This window comes from Canis lupus, chromosome 1 (genome assembly GCF_011100685.1).
Source record: "Canis lupus familiaris isolate Mischka breed German Shepherd chromosome 1, alternate assembly UU_Cfam_GSD_1.0, whole genome shotgun sequence".
Taxonomy (NCBI): Eukaryota; Metazoa; Chordata; class Mammalia; order Carnivora; family Canidae; genus Canis; species Canis lupus.
The window spans coordinates 116,809,928-116,831,564 of record NC_049222.1 but is presented as its reverse complement, the minus strand read 5'-3'; the positions used below and the strand labels follow the sequence as shown (position 1 = coordinate 116,831,564).

Below are 21,637 nucleotides of genomic sequence, written 5' to 3'. Positions count from 1 at the left end.
GCGAAAACCAGGAACAACTAATCACTTTCCATTTTTGCTGTAAGTCATTAACAGATTGTTTCAGGCTGAGCAGTCAGTCCTTTATTCTCTTTAAAAATTCACCGCCAATTCCCTTAATACAATGTTTCTTCATGCCTGAGTTCTGAAAGAACTCTGAAAATACTCTCCACCCCTGAAAGCCACCAGGCTCTATCACAGTGCAGTTGTGGTTTACAAATAAAAGTAAAACCTGTTGTACTAAATAGGTAAATTAGCACAAGTGTTTTTTGTTTTGTTTTGTTTTGTTTTTTTGCATTCATAGAAAGGATGAATAAGTCCTCTCAGAGAATCTCCCTTGTTCAATGAACAATGTATTACACAGATGTCAATTGTACTTCAATTTTAAAAGAATATATTGCATACTTCTAATAGCCAAAAACTGGAAACAAAAGAGGTAAATAAATAACTGGGAGGTAAAAATCATTGTAATTATAGTATCCACCCAATTTTCTATGTTGTGACTTAAAATTTTAGTATAGCTTGTCATGTCAATTATTTCTTTTATAGTTTCACTTTTTTGGTTTTAGTTTCACTTCTTAAAAAAGATTTTAAGTAACCTCTATACCCAGTGTGGGGCTTGAATTTACAACCCCAAGGTCAAGAGTTTCATGTTCTACTGAATGAGCCAGTGAGTTGCCCCTTTTACAGTTTCACTTTGGTTCAATTTCACCCATTAGCTTACCTCTTCCATTGGAGTAGGGCATTATCTTGAAATTTTCCTGAATCCTTCTCATATAACCCAACGAAAGACATAGAGTAGGAGTTGGCAGGTGGGAGTAGGGAATAAACTACCATGTAATCAGATTAGTACATCTCTTTGAACTCTCTGGTAATTAAAATAGTAACGTCCTGGGCCATTGCATTTGTGTGTGAGTGATGGATGGGGAGAGAAAGCCCTTTTGCCTTAGTACATGTGTATTAATAGTATGTTGAGTAAGAACCAATATAAAATGACCTGTACTTACCTTTTTTTTTTTAATTTTTATTTATTTATGATAGTCACAGAGAGAGAGAGAGAGAGAGAGAGAGGCAGAGACATAGGCAGAGGGAGAAGCAGGCTCCATGCACCGGGAGCCCGACGTGGGATTCGATTCCGGGTCTCCAGGATCGCGCCCTGGGCCAAAGGCAGGCGCCAAACCGCTGCGCCACCCAGGGATCCCCTGTACTTACCTTTATACTAAAAAAATTACATTTTTTCTCGTACCTAACTGTATTTTCTATTCCTTCATTCCCAACCACACAATAGTATGTCCTTTAAAAAAATATAAAACTTCAATATTAAAAAGGGGAAATTAGGGCAGCCTGAGTGGCTCAGCAGTTTAGCGCCACCTTCGGCCCAGGGCCTGATCCTGGGGACCCCGGATCAAGTCCCGCATCAGGCTCCCTGCATGGAGCCTGCTTCTCCCTCTACCTGTGTCTCTGTCTCTCTCTCTGTGTGTGTCTCTCATGAATAAATACAATTTTTTAAAAAAAGGGGATATTAATCATATTGCAACTATTGAAACTATTGAATAGTTTCAACTCTTCAATGATTGAAACTATTACAATCTTTTGTTACTTTCTGATTTGGGGCCACCTTCTTAAATGTTAGGCATTCATGGCACTAAAATTTTAATTTTTTCTTATTTGGTGCTGTGGTAAATTAAATGCCACATTATGATACAATTTTGATTTTCCATAATTTTATAAGTGAAAATCTTAGGTTTTCAAATGTTTTAGTATTTAAGTAAGTTAAAGTAAACATCTTCAGGCAACATGATTTGCATTGGTTTCCTTTATGTAAAAGGAAAAGAGTCCTCCCCCTAAGCATATACGTATATCCTTACACCGTAACAAAACTGCTTTTGAAAATGAGTGTTTTCCTTGAAAAAGCAAAAAATACATCTACAAATAGTAAAACTTTTAAATAATTTTTCTATAAAATATAAGGTCTGGGTCTATTTTTAAAAATATGTATGTCTAATTGTTTCAGCACCATTTGTTACAAAGACTATCTTAAAAAAAAAAAAAGATTTTAAGTAATCTCTACACCCAATGTGAGGCTTGAATCCACAACCCCAAGATCAAGAGTCAAATGCTACACCAACTGAGCCAGCCAGGAACCCCCAAAAGACTACCCTTTTGCTATTCAACTGACTTTGATGCTTTGTTAAAGATCTGTTGACTGTATTTATGTGGGTCCATTTCTGGACTCTCTTCTGTTCAACAGATGTATTCTTTCTATTCCTTCTCAAGTACTTTGTGGCCTTGATTACTGTAGTTATATAGTAAGTCTTGAAAATGTGTAATGTGAGTTGTACAAATTTGTTCTTTTTTTAGTATTGTTTGGCTATTCTGCTTGTCCATATAAAGTTTATTTTATTTTTTTTAAAGCTTTTATTCATTTATGAGGGACACAGAGACAGAGAGGCAGAGACACAGGCAGAGTGAGAAGCAGGCGCCATCCAGGAAGCCCGACTCGGGACCTGATCCCAGGTCCCCAGGACCACGCCCCGGGCTGAAGGCGGCGCTAAACCGCTGAGCCACCGGGGCTGCCCCCATATAAAGTTTAGAATAACTTTGCTGATATATACAAAATAGCTTTCTGGGATTTTGATTGGGATTGTGTTGAATCTATAGATCAAATCTGGAACAATTGTCTTCTTCACAATATTGTGCTTGGGTTATTTCTCCACTTATTTGGATCTTTGATTTATCAGTTTTACAGTCTTCTGCATATAGGATCCTGCACATATTGTCTTAGATTTTGTTATGAGTCTGTCAAATTAACACTTGTTAAGTGGAGCACAAAGGTGCTGGATAGTAAGTCAACCATACAAGAAATTGAAATAAATTATTACTTATACTCTTGGAGAAAGTACATAGCAAACATCAAGGGCCTGTGTTGGAAGTCAAGTACAGAGAGAGAGATAGGATCTGGGACACATGCCTTTTATTAGAATCTGTGGTGGAGTGCTTTGTGTTTTTTGGGCTAACACTGGATTGGTCAATGCAAACCAAAAGAAGAAAGTTTTGTTGATTTTTGGGTTTATATTGACAGTTGTGTCATCTGTGAACAAATAAAGTTTTATTTTTTTCTTTCCAATCTATATACCCTTTATTTCATTTTCTTGTCTTACTGAACTAATTAGGATTTCCAGTATGATGTTGAAAAGGAGTGATGAAAAAGGATATCCTTGCCTTGTTCTTGATCTGAGGGGGAAAGTACCCAGTTTTTCCTCATTAATTATAAAGTTAGTTGTGGGGTTTTTGTGGAAGCTCTTTATCAAGTTGAGAAAGTTCTCCTCTTTTCCTAATTTTCTGGGTCTGTTTTGTCATGAATGAGTGTCATATTTTTTCAAATGCTTTTCTGTATCATTGATACAATCCTATGATCTTTTTCTTTAGTCTGTTGATGTGATGGATTACATCAATTGATTTTTGAATGTTGACCGGCTAGAAAAAATCCCATTTGGTCATGGTATAATCTTTTAATACATTTTTGGATTCTTTGCTAATTTTTTTTGTGTGAGAATGTTTACATCTATGTTCATGAAAGACATTGGTTTGTAGTTTTCCTTTCTTAATTTTTATTTGGGTTTGGCATTAAGATGATGTTGGCTTATAGAATGAGTTATTAGTGTTCTCTCATGCTTCTATTTTCTGAGATTGTGGAAATTGTTATTTCTTCCTGATAATTTCTTTCATTTTTTTTTCCTGTTATACAGATTAGAATATTTCCATTAATCAACCTTCAGGTTCACTTAATCTTTCCTCTATCATATTCATTCTGATATTGAGCCCATGTAGTGAACTTTTTATTTAAGTTACTATAATTTTCAGTTCTAAAATTTCCATTTAGGTATTTTTATATCTTTTATTTCTCTGCAGAGTTTCTATTTTTCCATTTGTTTCAAGTGTATTTGCCATTGGTTCTTGGAGCGTGGTTATAATTGCTACTTTAGAGGCTTTGGTAATTCCAATGCCTGTATCATCTCAGACTTGGAGTCTTTTATTATGCTTTTTCTTTGTGAGATGGTATGATTTTCCTGGTTCCATGAATTGTAATTTTGGATTGTAATTTGGACATTTTAACTATTCTGTTTCTCTGGGTCTCGCTTAAATCATATTTTGTTTGTTAGCAGACAATCGACCCAGTAAGGTTCAGGCCATGAGCTCCTGTTTACCTTCTGTGCACTGGGGCTTCAACACCAGTTTAATGTTTGGTCTTTGAAATTCTCTTCAGAGCTGTTTCACCTCTGTGCCACCCAGTGGCCAGTTTGAGAACTGGGTGGTGGTCTACCTTACATCTCAAAGCCTTTGTGTGCTACTTAGGGTCAGAATCATGAATGCACAGCTTGGGGGTATCTCCAGGAGTTCATATGAAATTTTCAACTTTATGGGATTGTTTTCTTGAGCTCCATTTTCTTTGATCTTCCCAACACATTCTAATTCAGAGACCACTTCTCTGTCTTCTGGGTAGAAAGGTGAAGCATTTGCTTATTTCTCTGCCATGCATTTTCTGTCAACTTGTAGGGCCAAGCAGTAAAAGGGTAAAGAGAGAAAAAAGCCAACAGGATTCCCCATATGTTCTTATAAACACAGCTCCTCTGGTCAGAGAGAAGGATTTTCTTCCCTTGGAATTTTAGGCAGTGGCTCAACTGCCTCTGTTGTCAGTGGGATTGCTGGGGGCATTTCTGGTACTTTGTGGTACAAAATATCTTTAAAAAAAAGATTTTATTTATATATTCACGAGAGACATAGAGAGAGAGGCAGAAACGCTGGCAGAGGGAGAAGCGGGTTTCCTGTGGGGAGCCTGATGCGAGACTTGATCCCAGGGCCCTGGGATCATGAGCTGAGCCAAAGGCAGATTCTCAACCACCGAACCATCCAGGTGCCACTATCTCACTTTTTCTATGTGATTTTCTTCCAGACTGCTTATAGCTAAGGTTGCAGTATCACTTGACAATCTTCCATATGCTTTCCATCTTCCCTCTTGACAGCTGTTTCTATTTTTTTTTAAAGATTTTATTTATTCATGAGAATGCACAGAGAGGAGAGAGAGAGAGAGAGGCAGAGACGCAGACAGAGGGAGAAGCAGGCTCCACGCAGGGAGCCCGACTGGATCTAGGGTCTCCAGGATCACACCCTGGGCCGCAGGTGGCGCTAAACCGCTGAGCCACCAGGGCTGCCCCGACAGTTGTTTCTATGGTTAAATTCCCTTCCATCCTCTCTTCTTTTCATTTTATACTTTCAATTACTGTCATTTTTAAATTTTTAAAAATTTTTATTTATTTATTTTTTTGGTCATAAAAAATAGATTTTATTTGAGAGAGAGAGAATGAGCAGGGCGAAGCAGCAGAGAGGGAGAAGCAGGCTTCCTGCTGAGCCAGAAGCCTGATGTAGGACTCAATCTCAGGACCCTGGAATCATGACTTGAGCTGAGGGCAGGTGCTTAACCAACTGAGCCAGCCAGGTGCCCCTCCATTACTGTCATTTTATTATTATTTTTAAAAGTTATTTATTCATGAGAGGAGAGAGAAAGAGGCACGCAGAGACACAGGCAGAGAAAGAAGCAGGCTCCATGCAGGGAGCCTGATGTGGGACTCGGTCCTGGGTCACCAGGATCATACCCTGGGCCAAAGGTGGCACTAAACTGCTGAGCCACCTGAGCTGCCCCATTACTGTCATTTTAAGGGGACTTTAGAGAGAGAGCAGAAATAAGCACTGTATGCAATCACTAGTCTTTGTCTCTTCACTTCTCTGGTCATTCTGCTCCTTTTTTAGTTATCCATGTAGACTACCAGTTTTATGTTGTCACACTTCCACCATATTATCACAAAACATTGATTTCCAAAATGTGTCAAGTAATCTTTAAAAGCAGTTAAGACTATGGATAACTCTTTTTGCCAGTTTCTACCCATACTTAGAGGAGTTCCCCTCTTGAGTATTAGCAGAGAAAAAAATATTTCTCTTTGGATTTCCTTCCTTGTAGGAGACTGTGCCTGAAAGCAAAGTCAATTCCATAATAGAATGTTTTTTTTTTAAAGATTTACTTATTTATTCATTCAGAGAGAGCGAAGAGAGATGCAGAGACACAGGCAGAGGGAGAAGCAGGCTCCATGCAGGAAGCCCGATGTGGGACTCGATCCTGGACCTCCAGGATTCACACCCCAGGCTGCAGGCGGCGCTAAACCGCTGCGCCACCGGGGCTGCCCCATAATAGAACGTTGTTGAAATTTTATTACTTACTATACAGTAGTAGAAAATTCACAAGTCTTGATGAAAGTAATAATAACAATAGCAGCTAACATTTTTTTTTACATAATAGTATGTGTATTACTGTCCTCATCAACAGTTAACAGGTCACTCAGGATGTGTTCTACACACTTTATTATTTTTTTCTCCTTTTTTTCTCTCTTTTTTTTCTACACACTTTATACATATTAATTCATCAATGTATGTATACCCATATACATATTAATTCATCAAACTGATAATTCTTTGCACAACATTTAGAGCAGCCTCATGAATATTGAGTTGGGTGGGCATTTTTTCAAGCAAGCAAAGAAGTTTTATATAAATTGAGACTATGCTGAGCCATAAAACAAATTCCAACACGTTCCAAAAGGATTAGAATCATATAGGATCTGACCATCACAGTAATGATTCAATGAAGAATCATCAATGAATTTTATTTTTAAAGATTTAAAAAAAATTATTCTGAGAGAGAGGCAGAAATACAGGCAGAGGGAGAAGCAGGCTCCATGCAGGGAGCCCGACATGGGACTTGATCCCGGGTGCCCAGGATCACGCCCTGGGCTGAAGGTGATGCTAAACCGCTGAGCCACCCGGGCTGCCCTCATCAATGAATTTTAAATATATGATAAATGGCATATTTATTTTAATAGTCTAAAATAGTCTAAAAGCATCTCCTTGCATACTACTTATTACGAGAGAAAAATATTCTTTCTAGTGGAGAAACCTGGAAAGCACCATCTTAATCAGAGGATTGAATTTACTACTACTAATAACAGGACAGTCACATCATGTACTCCCCGATATAATGCCTGGAAGAGATGTAGTATTTGTCAAAAATTCATAAATGTGGGTGCCTGGGTGGCTCAGTTGGTTAAGCATCTACCTTCGGCTCAGGTCATGATCCCAGGGTCCTGGGATTCAGTCTTGCATAGGGCTCCCTGCTCAGTGGGGAGTCGGCTTCTCCCTCTACCCCTCCACCCTGCTCCACCCTGCTCATGCGCTCTCTTATGCTCTCCATCTGTCTCAAATAAATCTTTAAATGCAAAGATACATATTCTGAACCAAATCATGAGGAAACAGTTAACAAACTCAAGGTGATGTAATTCATTACATTAATAGATTAGATAAGAAAAAAAATTTAGAATAAGTTTAAGAGAAAAAAAAAAGAACACTAAAGTAGATACAAACCAGAAAAAGAATGCAAAATTGAACAGATCATCTCTACACTGGACTCAAAGTCAGGCGTGGTCTGTCCATTTCATTCGGGATCAGAGAAGGTTCTTGCTTCACCAGATTTAATGGGATAGTGTCAGACTAGATTGAATCTGCCATATCCCAAATTGTGATTACTCATCACAATCCGCATACTTCACCTGGATTCCACTGCAGCTAGGAGTTGGCATGCAACTCAGGTACTACGGGAACCTTGGATGTGGAGGAAGTGAGCATATGGGGTGACAGTGGCATATGGAGGGGTAAGATCTACAGTGGCAGGAGTAACTGGTTCTCTTCAGGTACCTGAAGAGAAGTTTCTAACATCCAGTCCCTAGAACACTAGATGGTGAGCATTAAGTGGCAGTAGCAGGTTTCCTTGAACATACTTGAATACAGTACTATGTATTTGAGCCTTTATCCTTACTGCTTTTTTTTTGGGGGGGGGGGTGTTAAACAGTCCTTAAGTCTAATTCCTTGGTCTTCTGAAAATTCTTCAAATTATAAAATACGCTTTACTTAATTCCTTGCTGTTGAAAATATATAGAAAGGGGATGCCTGGGCGATTCAGTTAGTTAAGCGTCCAACTCTTGATTTCAGTTCGTGATCTCACGGGTTGTGGGATTGAGCTCCATGTTGGGCTCTGCATTGGGCATGGAACCTGCTTGTGATTCTCCTTCTCCCTCTGCCCCTCCTCTACACTGCCTGTGCTCGCTTGCTCTCTCTCTCTCTCAAATACATAGAAAGGATTTTATCTGCAATTGTTTTTCTCTATTTCATGAATAAAGAGACATCAGTGAATAAACTGTATTGAATTCAACACAGCACATAAAAATGGGGCATTTTTCATTAGTTTTGGAACCTACATATTGTCAAAAAGAAAAATTACAGAAAGATGTATGATCATTTTGGGTTACTTAAAAACCCATGATAATATGCACTATCTGTGTGTACATTTACTTTTTAAAAAATATTTTATTTATTCATTATAGACAGAGAGAGAGAGAGAGACAGAGACCTAGGCAGAGGGAGAAGCAGGCTCCCTGCAGGAAGCCCTATGCGGAACTTGATCTCAGGACCCCAGGATCACACCCTGAGCCAAAGGCAGAGGCTCAACCACTGAGCCACCCAGGCATCCCATGTAGGAGTTTTATAGATACTATGTGCACTTATTGCCTCTATAGACACAGGGAGGACTGAAGGGTAAAGAGAAAACTTTGCCTATTTCTGAAATGACTTACTTCTATAATTTTTTAAAAAGATTTTGAGAGAGAAAGAGAGCGAGTGAGCAAGCGAGCCAGGGGAAGAATAGAGGGAGAGGGACAAACAGACTCCACACCGAGCATGCAGAGCCTGATGGTGTGTGCGCATGCTTAATCCCACGACCCTAAGATCATCACCTGGTCAAAGAGTGGGACACTTAACCAACTGAGCCACCTAAGTGCTTCTTTGATAAAATTTTAATGAAAGACAATTAGATGTCTAATTAGTAGGCAGCAGTTACACAGGTGCTACTGTTTTTCTGAATTATTTTATTTAGTCAAAATTTTAAAGCATAAAACAAGAAAATTTGGAAAAGTTAAGAGAAAGAAACAATTCAGGCACAAAACCAAAAAAGTAGATCTCATACAGCAAAAAAGAATTATTTAAAACAGGGGTGAGCAAACTACAGCCTGCAGGCCAAATGTGGCCTGTTGATTGTGTAAATTCAGAATTTCTCAGCTTTGGCACTCATGACATTTTGGACCAGATAGATGTGTTGTGAGCACTGTACTATGCATTGTAAGGTGTTCAAAGTATCCCTGGCCTTTGCCTACAGATGTCAGCAGCCGTCCCCCTCAAAGTGACCACCAAAAATGTTTCTGGACAGTGCCCAATGTCAAGTTAGGAGTAGGAAAGGCAAAATTACCCCTGGTTGAGAACCATTGATTTATGTATGTTTTCACACTACAAAGGCAGAGTAGACTTTATGGCCACAAAGTCCTAAAATATTTACTATCTGGTCTTTCACAGAAAAAGTCTGTTGATTTCTTTTGCCTTTAAAAAAGGCAAAAAAATACATGCCAGACTAAGAAAAACAACTGCAAAGTATATGACAAAACAAAGTTTCTACAAACTGCTTCAAAAACTACTCAATTTAAAAAAGAGAATACATAAAAACAAGCAATTCACAAAAACAAAATTCAAATAACTCTTAGGCATGATATATAGTCCACTTCATTGGCAGTTAAGAAAATGCAAATTAAAGGCACTTTTTTCTTCACTCAATTTAACAAGATTCAGTCCTCGTTGAAGTTGTTGGGAATGGACATACATTCCTATATCAATGTCAAATTTCAGAAAATAATGAGGTATTAACTATTGCATTTAAAATATACCATGCTGTAAGGCAAGGGATCCAACTGGTGGGAATCTATCCACTCAGCAGAAATATAAACACCAACATGAAACAATACGTATGTAGTAAAACTGTTTTCCAATTATTTGTAAAATAACAAATCTGAACTTTCACTAGTGGAAGACTGGGCTGCATATATTATGTCTTTATCATGAATGAGTCCAAAGCTAAAAAGCTATACCTGCAGGTTCTGACTGGAAGGAAGTCCAGTCATGGTCTGCTACCAAGTGAGAAAAGAAGACTGCACTTCAATACATAAGCACAATTCTGTTCCAGCTATGCTATACACACACACTACACCACCAAAACAAACTTCCTAGATATGGCCGTGCTTCTTGAGTATGGCAAAAAGCGTGGGAGGCTGTTGGTATTGGCAATTCAGAGAGTAAGCATAGGTTTTTTTGTCGTTTTTTTTTTTTTAAATTTCACTTACTTATAATCTCTACATCCATCATAGGGCTTGAATTCATGACCACAAGATTAAGAGTTACATGCCTTTTGGGGTGACTGAGGGGCTCAGGTGATTAAGCATCTTGGGTGGCTCAGTGGTTGAGCATCTACCTTTGGTTCAGGTCATGATCCTGGGGCCCTGGGATTAAGCACCGAGTTGTGCACACTGCTCAGCAGGGAGTCTGTTTCTCCCTCTTCCTCTGACTCTCCCCGCTGCTCATGCTGTCACTCACTTTCTCAAAAGAATTTTAAAAAAAAGATTTTATTTATTCATGAATACACAGAGAAAGGCAGAGACATAGGCAGAGGGAGAAGCTGGCTCCTGTGGGGAGATGAATGTGGGACTTGATCCCGGGACCCCGGGATTACGACCTGAACCAAAGGTAGATGCTCAACCACTGAGCCACCCAGGTGTCCCTCCACTTAAAAAAGAGTTGCATGCCCTTCAGACTGAGTCAGTCCAGCACCCTGATAGATTTTTTAAAAATCTTTACGATATACCTGTTTTTTTATACGTTATAGAAAATTAGAATACAACTTTGAAGTCTTGAAAAGAGAAATGTGTATACATAGGCAAAAACTAAAAGAGAATCATCTCTTAACATTTTTTATAACTGAAAAAATGTTAGGAATTATAATGAAACCAGCATCATGTCATGCCTAGTTTTGCCTACCTTTATTAATTCTTCAATTTCTTCTTAGGGCAGAACTTGTCCTTTTTTTTTTTTTTTTAATTTTGTTTATTCAATAGAGACACAGAGATAGAGAGGGAGAGAGAGGCAGAGACACAGGCAGAGGGAGAAGCAGGCTCCACGCAGGGAGCCTGACGGGGGACTCGATCTTGGGTCTCTGGGATCAGGCTCTGGGCTGAAGGAGGTGCCAAACCACTGAGCCACCTGTGCTGCCCATAACTTGTCCTCTTAAAACAGTATGTATAACTTTCAAGAACAGACTTATGAAATAATTATGCCAGTGCAGATAAAATTTAGCAATGATTTCCCTCCTTTAACAAATGCTTAGGTAGGGGTGCCTGCCTGGCTCAGTCAGTAGAGCATGCAACTCTTGGTCTCGGGGTCTTGAGTTCAAGCCCTACGTTTTTAAGCTTACTTAAAAAAAATTTAAATGCTTGAATTTTTATTATAAATTGTCCCACAATAGGCTGACATTATCCACGATTGATTTAATTTACTCAGGTTTATATTAAACTTATCTGAAGTATGTATTATTTCCTAAAGTGTGAGGCTAAAGTGGAATCCACTGATGGTAATTATTCTAATGTGTGGGTAACCCAGGAGGTAGGATTAAGTGGATAACTGCAGTGACTTCATAGCAGTTGAACATACATGCTATAATAGTTTCTCATTTATTGCTTTCTGTGGGAAATAGTTATTTTAGGGTCTAGTTTTCAATGTGTAAACACTACCTTTATACGTTACATTACAAAACAATTGGGACAGGTCGTGAACTATTTTTTTCTGGACTAAACTGCCCCCCCTCCATTTCCTCCAATAGGCTGCTAAATTTGACTTGCTATTTTATTTTTTTTAAAGATTTTATTTATTTATTCATGAGAGACACAGAGAGAGAGAGGCAGAGACACAGGCAGAGGGAGAAGCAGGCTCCATGCAGGAAGCCCGACGTGGGACTCAATCCCAGGTCTCTTGATCAGGCCTTGGGCTGAAGGCGGCGCTAAACCGCTGAGTCACCCGGGCTGCCCTTGACTTGCTATTTTAATTGGAATATTCATATACCATAAATATAGTAGATTGTTTTTATAGCTGATTTGATTTGGATGTTGTCCTTTTCCAAATTTCTTCAAAGAGTTATGCTTCCCTCATAGTTGTGACTGTATCTTGGAGACTAGAAGATTTTATCTGTTAGATATGCTGATACTAGAGGAATCATGGTATACCTCTTTAATCAGTTTTTTATTGGTTCTTACTTTATTCAGGAAAATACTCTTTCAGGATTTCAGACATGTTTTAAAAAAGCTGAATATCAATACATTCTATACAATGTTAGAAGTAAAAAAGAAAACATTTCCTGTGTCTTATTAATCAAAATAGAATATGTGTATACACTTGTCTAAAAATATTTAATGCTTTTCCCACAGTTTCAGATATAAAAAGTTGAATATAAACATTTTCTCATCTTACTAAATATTAAGGTGAATAAATATGTAAAAATATTTTTTTTCCAGGACTCAAGTCTATCATAAAAAATTGAGTATAAACTTACAACACATGCATGAAGTTTCTTATTTTACTAAAAACCCAGAGACAGGACAGCTCTGCATTATTTCATTAGCCCAAAAATGTCAGGAGTGCAGGTAATTCCCATCTATCTGCTGTGCCAATCTTAGCCTCTCACCACATCTGACAGCAACATGGGCCACAATTCCAGGTATTGCACAGACATATAGTCATGCATCCTGTAATGTAAGAGGACTATTTCCTATTTTGTTAGGAAAGAAAACTTAAAGCATACGTGCTGACTTTTGCTCAGGTCTTCTATGGCTAGGAATGCAAAGCAGATGCAAAGCAAACTAGGAGAGCAAGACCTAGACTTTAGATGGGCAACAGGCAGTGCTCCTGGTAGAGGGAGCATGGATAGGCAACCAACAGTGTCTGCCACAATACTGCCTTATTTCTTTAAAATTTCCTTTTTATAGTTACATTTTCTCTCATTAACGATGCTTGAGGATTTTTTTCCCCCATCCCAATATGTTTTCAAGGTTTTTGTTTTGTTTTGTTTGGCTTTGCTCTCTTAATTTGTTAGCTTTTCTACACACTAGAGTCGAATGCTTGCTTCTTCATTCACTCTTTCATTCCTCTTACTTCAACAAGTGTTTTCAGGGAACCCATTAAAACCGGCAGTTCACCAAGTACAGTGAACTGGCAATGAATCATGGCCATTAATTGTCCACATTTTCTACATATATTAAAAGAAGTCAATTTTCCTAGGAATAGCTTTGTCGCAGCCTACAAATTTCAACATATAGTTGTCTCTTTGTCATTCTTTCTGAATTATAACTTGCCTTATTTCCTTTCCCCTAGTGAGGCAAGAGGGCAAGATGAATGAAAGATTCAGTTTTTAATTTTTCTCCAGAAGGAATTACCTGATATTCAATAAAAAGATGATGTAAAATGTTCCTATAGTCACTACACATATAAGGCTTTTCTCTGATTTCTATCCACAAATATGAAAATAAAAGCAGCTCTTGTTTAACACACTTTAAATATGAGCCACAGTATGTAGTATGTAATTATTTAATCTTAAAAATACTAACAAGATGGGGCTAATATTGCTAATTTATAAGTGAGAAAGTTTAGACCCAGTTAAGTAATTTGCCCTATAAGGCAAGTAAAGACTGAATATTGGTTAAATCCTTTCTTACTCTGCTTCAGTTCCATTTTAGAGGATGAGCTTGCGAATACTTAAGATTTGAGCGGGACAGAAGAATCTGCTGCATTTTTAACATTCCTGTAGCCTTCCTCAAGTATGAATTATGAAATGAATAACTTGTTAGCTAAAGCAAATTGGTCTCCTATATTTATAACATTTATATATTATGAACCCTCTGATTTCCCACAGGGCAAATGACCCTGATGTTGAGAAACATTTGTACAACTGTCTGACACATTAACTGCCTTCCAAAGCCTCCCCACTTTCCTTACATTCAGGGAGTTTTCTCACTTTTATGCCAATTGAATCTGATGTTTAATAAATTTTGGAACATAAATAAAACCCTCTCAATCCCTAACATTTATAAAGTATCTCAGCAGTAACACCTATCAGATAAATTCCAGCCCTCAAATAAAGTCCATAGTGTGAACTCCGATATTGTTATCTTCAAAGGTTTTCCCACATTCCTTAAAAATCAGAGGTTTTTGTGTTTTACTAGTATGACATTGCAGAGGTCAGTAACATTTTGAGCCTTCCCACATGACTTCATTCACTCCGCTTTCCTGTATGAATTCTCTGATGTTTACTAAGATGTGAGCCACGAATAAAGGCCTTCCCACATTGCTTACATTTGTAAGGTTTCTCACCAGTATGAATTTTCAGGTGTCGATTAAGTTCTGAGCCACGACCAAAGGCTTTCCCGCATTCCTTACACTTATAGGGCTTTTCACCACTATGACTCCTTTCATGATGAATAAGTTCTGACTTTCGAATAAAAGCCTTCCCACATTCCTTACATTTATGGGGTCTCTCACCAGTGTGAACTTTTTGATGTCGAATAAGTTCTGTGCTACAAGTAAAGGCCATTCTACATTCCCTACATTTATAGGGTTTCTCACCAGCGTGAGCTCTCTGATGGCGAGTAAGTTCTGAGCCACGACGAAAGGCCTTCCCACATTCTTTACATTTATATGGTTTCTCACCAGTATGAACACTCTGATGTCGAATAAGATGTGAATCAGAGATGAAAGCTTTCCCACATTCCTTACATTTATGAGGTTTCTCACCAGTATGAATTCTTTGATGTAGACTTAGTTGTGAGGCACAACTATATACTTTCCCACATTCCTTACATTCATAACGTCTTTCACCAGTATGAATTATCTGATGAAGACTAAGTTGAGTGTCATAACGAAAAGCTTTCCCACATTCATTACATTTATGGGGTTTCTCACCAGTATGAATTCTCTGATGTCGAAGAAGGTGTGAGGGACGGGTAAAGGCTTTCCCACATTCCTTACATTCATAGTATTTCTCATCAGTATGAATTCTCTGATGTAAATTAAGTTGTGAGGTAGATGGAAAAGCCTTCCCACACTCCTTACATTTATAGGGTTTCTCACCTATGTGGATCTTTTGATGTTTACTAAGTTGTGTACTAGAATGAAAGCCTTTCCCACATTCCTTACATTTATGAGGTTTCTCACCAGTATTAATACTCTGAGGTTTAGTAATTTCAGAGCCATGGATAAAGGCACATTTCTTATTTTCTTTACTTTTTTTGCTTTCATGAACTCTCCGATGTTTAATCAAGTTTGACCTACTATTAAAGACTTTCCCACACTCTCCACATTTAGGGTCTTTTTCCTTATTATGACTTTTTTCATACTGAATATGGTGTGATTGGCACCTGAAAGTTTCCTTACATCCCTTGCATTCATAGGTTTTCCCTCTACTATGAATTGTCTGAGGTACACTTTGAACTGTGCACTGAATGGCAGCAGACCTTTCTTCAGAGGCTATGACAGCCTGTCTGAAATGTCCCTCCTGTTGTCTCTCCAAGTGGCATTTGATTTCTCTGTTATCTCTGACCCTAGTGCACTCAAGGTCAGAACTTGTAAGTCTTTTTATCTTCATGTGCAATGATTTAATTTCATTACTGTGCTCCTTGGAAAATAAATTCTTGGTTTCTTTCTGGACTCCCAATCTGTAAGATAACAAGAAAGAAAATGGGAAGTATTTTTATGTGGCAGGAGATAGGAAAGTTCTAAGGTAGAAATGGCAAACTAAAAATATTAGTGAATAATTTAAACAGCTCCTAAACACAGCACTTTCTGAAATTTGAAAAAAAGCCTAGGATGTGGAGCGTGGGGGGTGAGAATAAAGAAAATGAGGGGAGCTTGTGAAGAAGTAGTTCTTCACCTCTGTGAAATTCGGAATTAGCTGAGGAACGTTACAAATATGATGTCCAGGAACCATGCAGACAAACTAAATGAAAATCGTTCTTTTTTTTTCTTTTTTTTTTTTTAAATATTTTATTTAAAATATTTTATTTATTTATTTTATTTATTTATTTATTTTATTTATAAAATATTTTATTTATTTATTCATGAGAGACACACATAGAGAGGCAGAGACATAGGCAGAGGGAGAAGCAGATTCCCCGCAGGGAGCCTGATGGGGGACTCGATCCCAGGACCCCAAATCAGGACCTGAGCCAAAGGCAGACGCTGAAATACTGAGCCACCCAGGCACCCACTAAATGAGAATCTAAAGGAGTAGGACATTCTAACAGCAAGTCCTCTCATCTCTACCTTCAAAATATATCCAGATTTTGACTACTTCTACCAGTATCTCTACTACCTTGTCCAAAGCCATCTCTCACCAAGTTAACACACTTTCTTAACAGGGCTCCTTACTTTCATTCTTGCCCTCTTAATATCCCACACCTAAGACAGAAGCCAGAGCGTTCTTGTTAAGTAAGCTAGATTAGGCTTTTCTTCTGCCTCAGTTTCCACTGGATTTCCATCTGGTACAGAGTAAAAGTCAAAGTCCTTATAGGCCTACAAAACCCTCCCTAAACCTGCCTTACACTACCTCTTTCTGACCTCATAGCAGATCTCCCTTTAAGTGATTCTGCTCTAGCTCTTGACCAACTGGATGTTCTTCAAACCTGTGAAGCACACTACTCCTTCAGAATCTCTGCCTGTAAAGAACTTCCATATTAATATGGCTTGTTCAAGTACTTCATTCTGACTTCTACTCAAACATGAGACCTCTCTTTACAAAACAGGGGCCTCATTACTCTACTTACTGCATTTTTTTGCAGTGCATTTATCATCACATATCATCTATTTCCCCAACATTATTATGAGAACTTTCAAATATACAGAAAAATTAAAAGAACTGAGACAGTGAACTCCCATATTCCCATACCTAGATTCTATTAATAAACATTTGGCTCTTGCCTCATCATGTATCTTTCTCTCTCTACATCCATCCATCCATCTTGCAGACATCAGTATACTTTACCTCTAAACTCTAAGATATTATACTTTAACTTGTTTACTTCTGTATTGCCTATCTGTCCTTCAGTGTATCTGCAGAGTAAATACTATTTCATGAATTGGCATTTTTATTAATCTTTCTCAGGGATTCACAGGCAACTCAAAGTGTGGGACTCCCTGTTTAAACACAGTTCATCCCATCTGTACTTATAATAAAATACAAAATTCCTCACTAGACCTGCAAAACTCTGCATTATTTGAACCCTGCTTCTCTAGTCACCTTCATTTTAAGATGCTCTCACCTTCACTCACTCTGTACCTACTCTACTGGCTTCCAATGGACTATCATGGCAATTACATTCTCATCTTAGACTCTATTAGGAAATGCTTTGTCTGCCATGAGTGCTCTGCTCCAGAATCCCTGCATGGCCAGTTTCTTTCATTGTAAATATCTTAATTTTCTGTCAAGTACCCTGTTTTTTTCCTTCGTAATCTTTTTTCTTAATTCTGCAATTACACATTTATTAATTTATCTATTGATATTTCTCCTAAAGTAGCCTAGAACTACCATAATACTTATTTCACTCACCATGATATAACCAATCCCTAGCACATAGTTCAATTAATGTTAACTAAACTAATTGCTAGATTAAGGATATTCCAGTGCAAATAAAGGTAGACATGCTAAAGATAATGACATTACAACAGTGAGAATCAGAGTAATCACTTCATGTTTTTAATTATTTAATAGGTGAGGGAACTGTCTTCCTACCTCTGCTCCTTCACAGCTTCACTGCCCTCTCCACAGCACTTCCCATGCACATGGTAGTAATGCATAAACAAGCCAGCATCATTAGAATATATTTGTACATGTGCTTATACTAGTCTCCTAGAAGATTGTTACCTTTACACAACAATGGAATTGTTTTGTGTAATTCTAAAAAAATTCTAATGGAAACTGAGGAAACTATGGCAACCATTTATGAGAAGTTATATGATGTGAGAAAGAGCAAAGATCCAGGCTGCTTGGGTGTGAATCCTAGTTCCATGACTTGCTAGTTGTATGACATTGGACAGTTACTTAACTACTCAGGAGGCTGGGCAGCCCTGGTGGCACAGCGGTTTGGCGCCACCTGCGGCCTGGGGTGTGGTCCTGGAGACCCAGGATCCAGTCCCGCATCGGGCTCCCTGCATGGAGCCTGCTTCTCCCTCTGCCTGTGTCTCTTCCTCTCTCTCTCTGTCTCTATGAATAAATAAATAAAATCTTAAAAAAAAAAAAAAAGAAATCAAGGAGGTCGAGACATAAGGAGATACTTCGTGTAAGTTGTCACAGCTTGTGCAGGCACCCTGCTGCTTAGGATAGTCTCTTTGTTCTTGCTAAAGTCCAGAGTAGTTGGACCAGCCAAAAGCAAGTTGCAGAAAAGATAAACAGTTGGAAAATCTAGAGAGATGAATAAACTTAGAACAACTGGTAAGAAGATTCTTCTGTGATTAATGTATGATCTATATCTGCAATCCAATGATAATGCCACTTACACTGGGGATGCTACAAGGTTATACTTCAGAGAGGGGCACTAAAAGCAAGAACTATATAATGACTGGTAAAATGATTTTGGCCTTTCATGCTGTATGGGAAGTTTGGCCCTTTATGCTGTATGGGAAGTTCCAGACATCAGATGTCAGAAAATACTGTAATTTTAAATATTTTGGAAAAACAATCTTGTGGAAAAGGAAAACTGTAAAAAGCATGGATTTGAATCATAAATTTGGACCTTAAAAGAATGCTCAAATCAAAAAGTAACATCCATCAAGGATGCTCCCATTGCTCCTATCCTGCACAATCACTGCTCACTGTTATAAAATCATTCCTCTAAATTGATCTTCAGTCTCTCCGCTTTCCCTACTCCATGATCTCATTCTAGTGCAAGGCCAAATCATCTGGACTTCCCAAACAGGCTCCTACCAAGTTTCACCATTTTTACTCATGAATCCTCTGATTCAGTCTCTACGGCACAGCTGGAGAGAGGTCTTAGAAATCAAATTCAATCACGTTCCTATCTTGTTTAAAACCTTCAATGGCTGCCAAGTGTCCTCAGGAAAAAAAAAATCCAACCTCCTAGGCTTACTGCAAAGGCCCTGCATGAAGTGGACCTCCATTCAGATTTTCCAGGACATCCACCCAAGACTCTCTCCTTAAGGCCTTCACTGAATAGATTCTTCTACCTTGGTACAGCAGTCCCACCATACTGCCCAGATCCTCTTACTCCTCCTTCCAGCTTTGTATCATTTGTCATGATCTGAAAAATCTTACCAGTCTGATAATATTGCCCCTAATATTTTCTCACAATACTGCCTTACCTATAACCATCTTCCCTAAATAGACCCCTCATTTCTCTGGCCATTATACAGGCTAGGTTTCTAAAAAAAGGAAACTTGCAAGGTTATCAGTGATTAGGGATTTAAATTAGCCCTTAAGTTTTCTGCAGACTGCTGGTGAGACTGGCTCTTCCTGGCCTGAACACTGCTCATGAATTCAAGAAAGGGCCAGAAAGGACCCCAAATCTTTTTTTTTTTTTTTTATTTTTTTATTTATTTATGATAGTCACAGAGAGAGAGAGAGGCAGAGACACAGGCAGAGGGAGAAGCAGGCTCCATGCACCGGGAGCCCAATGTGGGATTCGATCCCGGGTCTCCAGGATTGCGCCCTGGGCCAAAGGCAGGTGCCAAACCGCTGTGCCACCCAGGGATCCCAGGACCCCAAATCTTAAACTATAATCACACTTGGCCTCTCTCTCCATCAGACACATCATTCCCAGGAGGGGCCTGTGACTAAGACAAGGTCAATTTCTTCTCTACAAGGTCAATTGAATCTAATTCCAGCAGACCTAGCATCCTTCCTGACCCTAGCTACTTCCTAGGTTATTCATCATTACCTTTTGTTTCCATCCAGTGTTCTGTAGCATTCTTTTTATACAATCAAAACAACACTGACTCTTAAAGCTATATATCTGGCTTTTATTCAACTAAGCATATAGCATTGTTTAAAAAATACTTTATAAAAATATAAGATTTTGTATCCCAATTGTGGTTGTGGTTACATGTATCTGCATGTGACATAAAATTTCACAGTAATCTATACCAAATAAAATAAAAATAAAAAAGGAGTATATTTGAAAATCGGTGGAATCTGAATAAAGTCTGTGTAGAGTTTCGTTACTACTATTGTGCCAATATCAATTTCCTAGTTTTGACAAGTGTACTAGGATTAGGTAAGATGTTATCATTAGGGAAAGCTGAGTGAAGGGTACAAGTGACCTCTGTACTATTGTTGTAACTCCTTTGAGTCTTAAATTATTTCAAAATAAAAAGCTAAAAAGAAATGATAACAGCTATAAGCATGTATGTACCTAATAAGAGAGGCCCAAAGTACATGAAGCAAAAACAGAATTGAAAAAAAAAAAGATTCTTCAACAAACTGAAGACTTCAATGCTCCATTTTCAATAATGGATAGATTAGCTAGCCAGAAGATCAACAAGGAAACAGAAAACAACATACTCATCAAAGAAGAAATCACAAGAGAAATCAGAAAATGCTTTGAGTTGGGTGAAAGAAAAACATACCAAAAGTTATGGGGTATAGTTAAAACAGATCATAAAGGGAAATTTACAGCTTAAAATGCCTATTAAAAAACAAAAAACAAAAAACCCAAGAAAAATCTCAACTCAGATTATGGAACTAGATAAAGAGAGAAGAGATAAAGAGAACTAGATACCAAAGATACCAGAAGGAAGAAAATAATAAAGATTACAGTAGAGATGAACAAAACAGAAAAATAGGGAAATCAACATAACTCTAAATTGGTTCTTTGAAAAAGATCAACAAAACTGGCAAACCTTTAGCTAGATTGACCAAGAGAAAAAAAAGAAAGAAGACAAATACTGATATCAGGAATGAAAGAAGGATATCACTACCAACCTTACAGAAATAAAGAACTAGGGCTAGGTGTATGACTGCTTATGGGTATAGAGTATCATTTTGGGGTGATGAAAAGTTTCTAAATTTAGATTGTTGTCACAGTTGCAAAACTCTCTGACTATATTAAAAACCCCAAACAGTATATTTTAAATAAGTGAATTTTAGGATAAGTCAGGACAAAACTGGACACACAGTACAGGGAAAACAGTTATCTCAGGGAAGGAAGAATGGGCTTCCTTCCTGAAATCAGAGGCAAATAAGGAGGATAGCAAGAGTGATAATGAAGTGAAAATTTGAGGCCTTATGCTGAAACATCCTTCTTTTTTTCTCTGGATCTCAGATGTATCAGCAAGCTTTTCTACCAATAGCTCATATGTGCTGCCTTCTCAATGGCCCCTGGGTGACCACACCAGTCATGGTCTTCCCCATAGGAGTCACCATCACTCACCTGGGCACCATTCTTTTGGTTCCTTACTCTTAACCATCCAGGGCTCCTTCTCCTGCTCTAGTAAGGATATCACATCTGGCTTAGAATCAAAAAGTCCTGCCCAAAGAAGAAAAAAGAAAAAAAAAAAAAAGACAAAGTTATGTTGTATGTGTACCAGAATTAAAATCATCCACGATTATTAA

The 21,637-nt window shown here is 38.1% G+C and overlaps 1 protein-coding gene across 1 annotated transcript in view; it reads right to left on the bottom strand.

The window, feature by feature from the left end:
* Nucleotides 1-15,518: 15,518 nt before the first annotated feature.
* The window catches only part of LOC484559 (zinc finger protein 568), a 74,431-nt gene continuing 68,312 nt past the window's right edge, over nt 15,519-21,637 (bottom strand). The window contains exons 9-10 of the mRNA XM_038529093.1: nt 21,456-21,551; nt 15,519-15,731 (exon numbers count right to left, since the gene is read on the bottom strand). Of these exons, the coding sequence (XP_038385021.1) occupies nt 15,658-15,731; nt 21,456-21,551 (170 nt within the window). The 3' untranslated portion in view covers nt 15,519-15,657. The remainder of the gene's footprint in view (nt 15,732-21,455; nt 21,552-21,637) is intronic.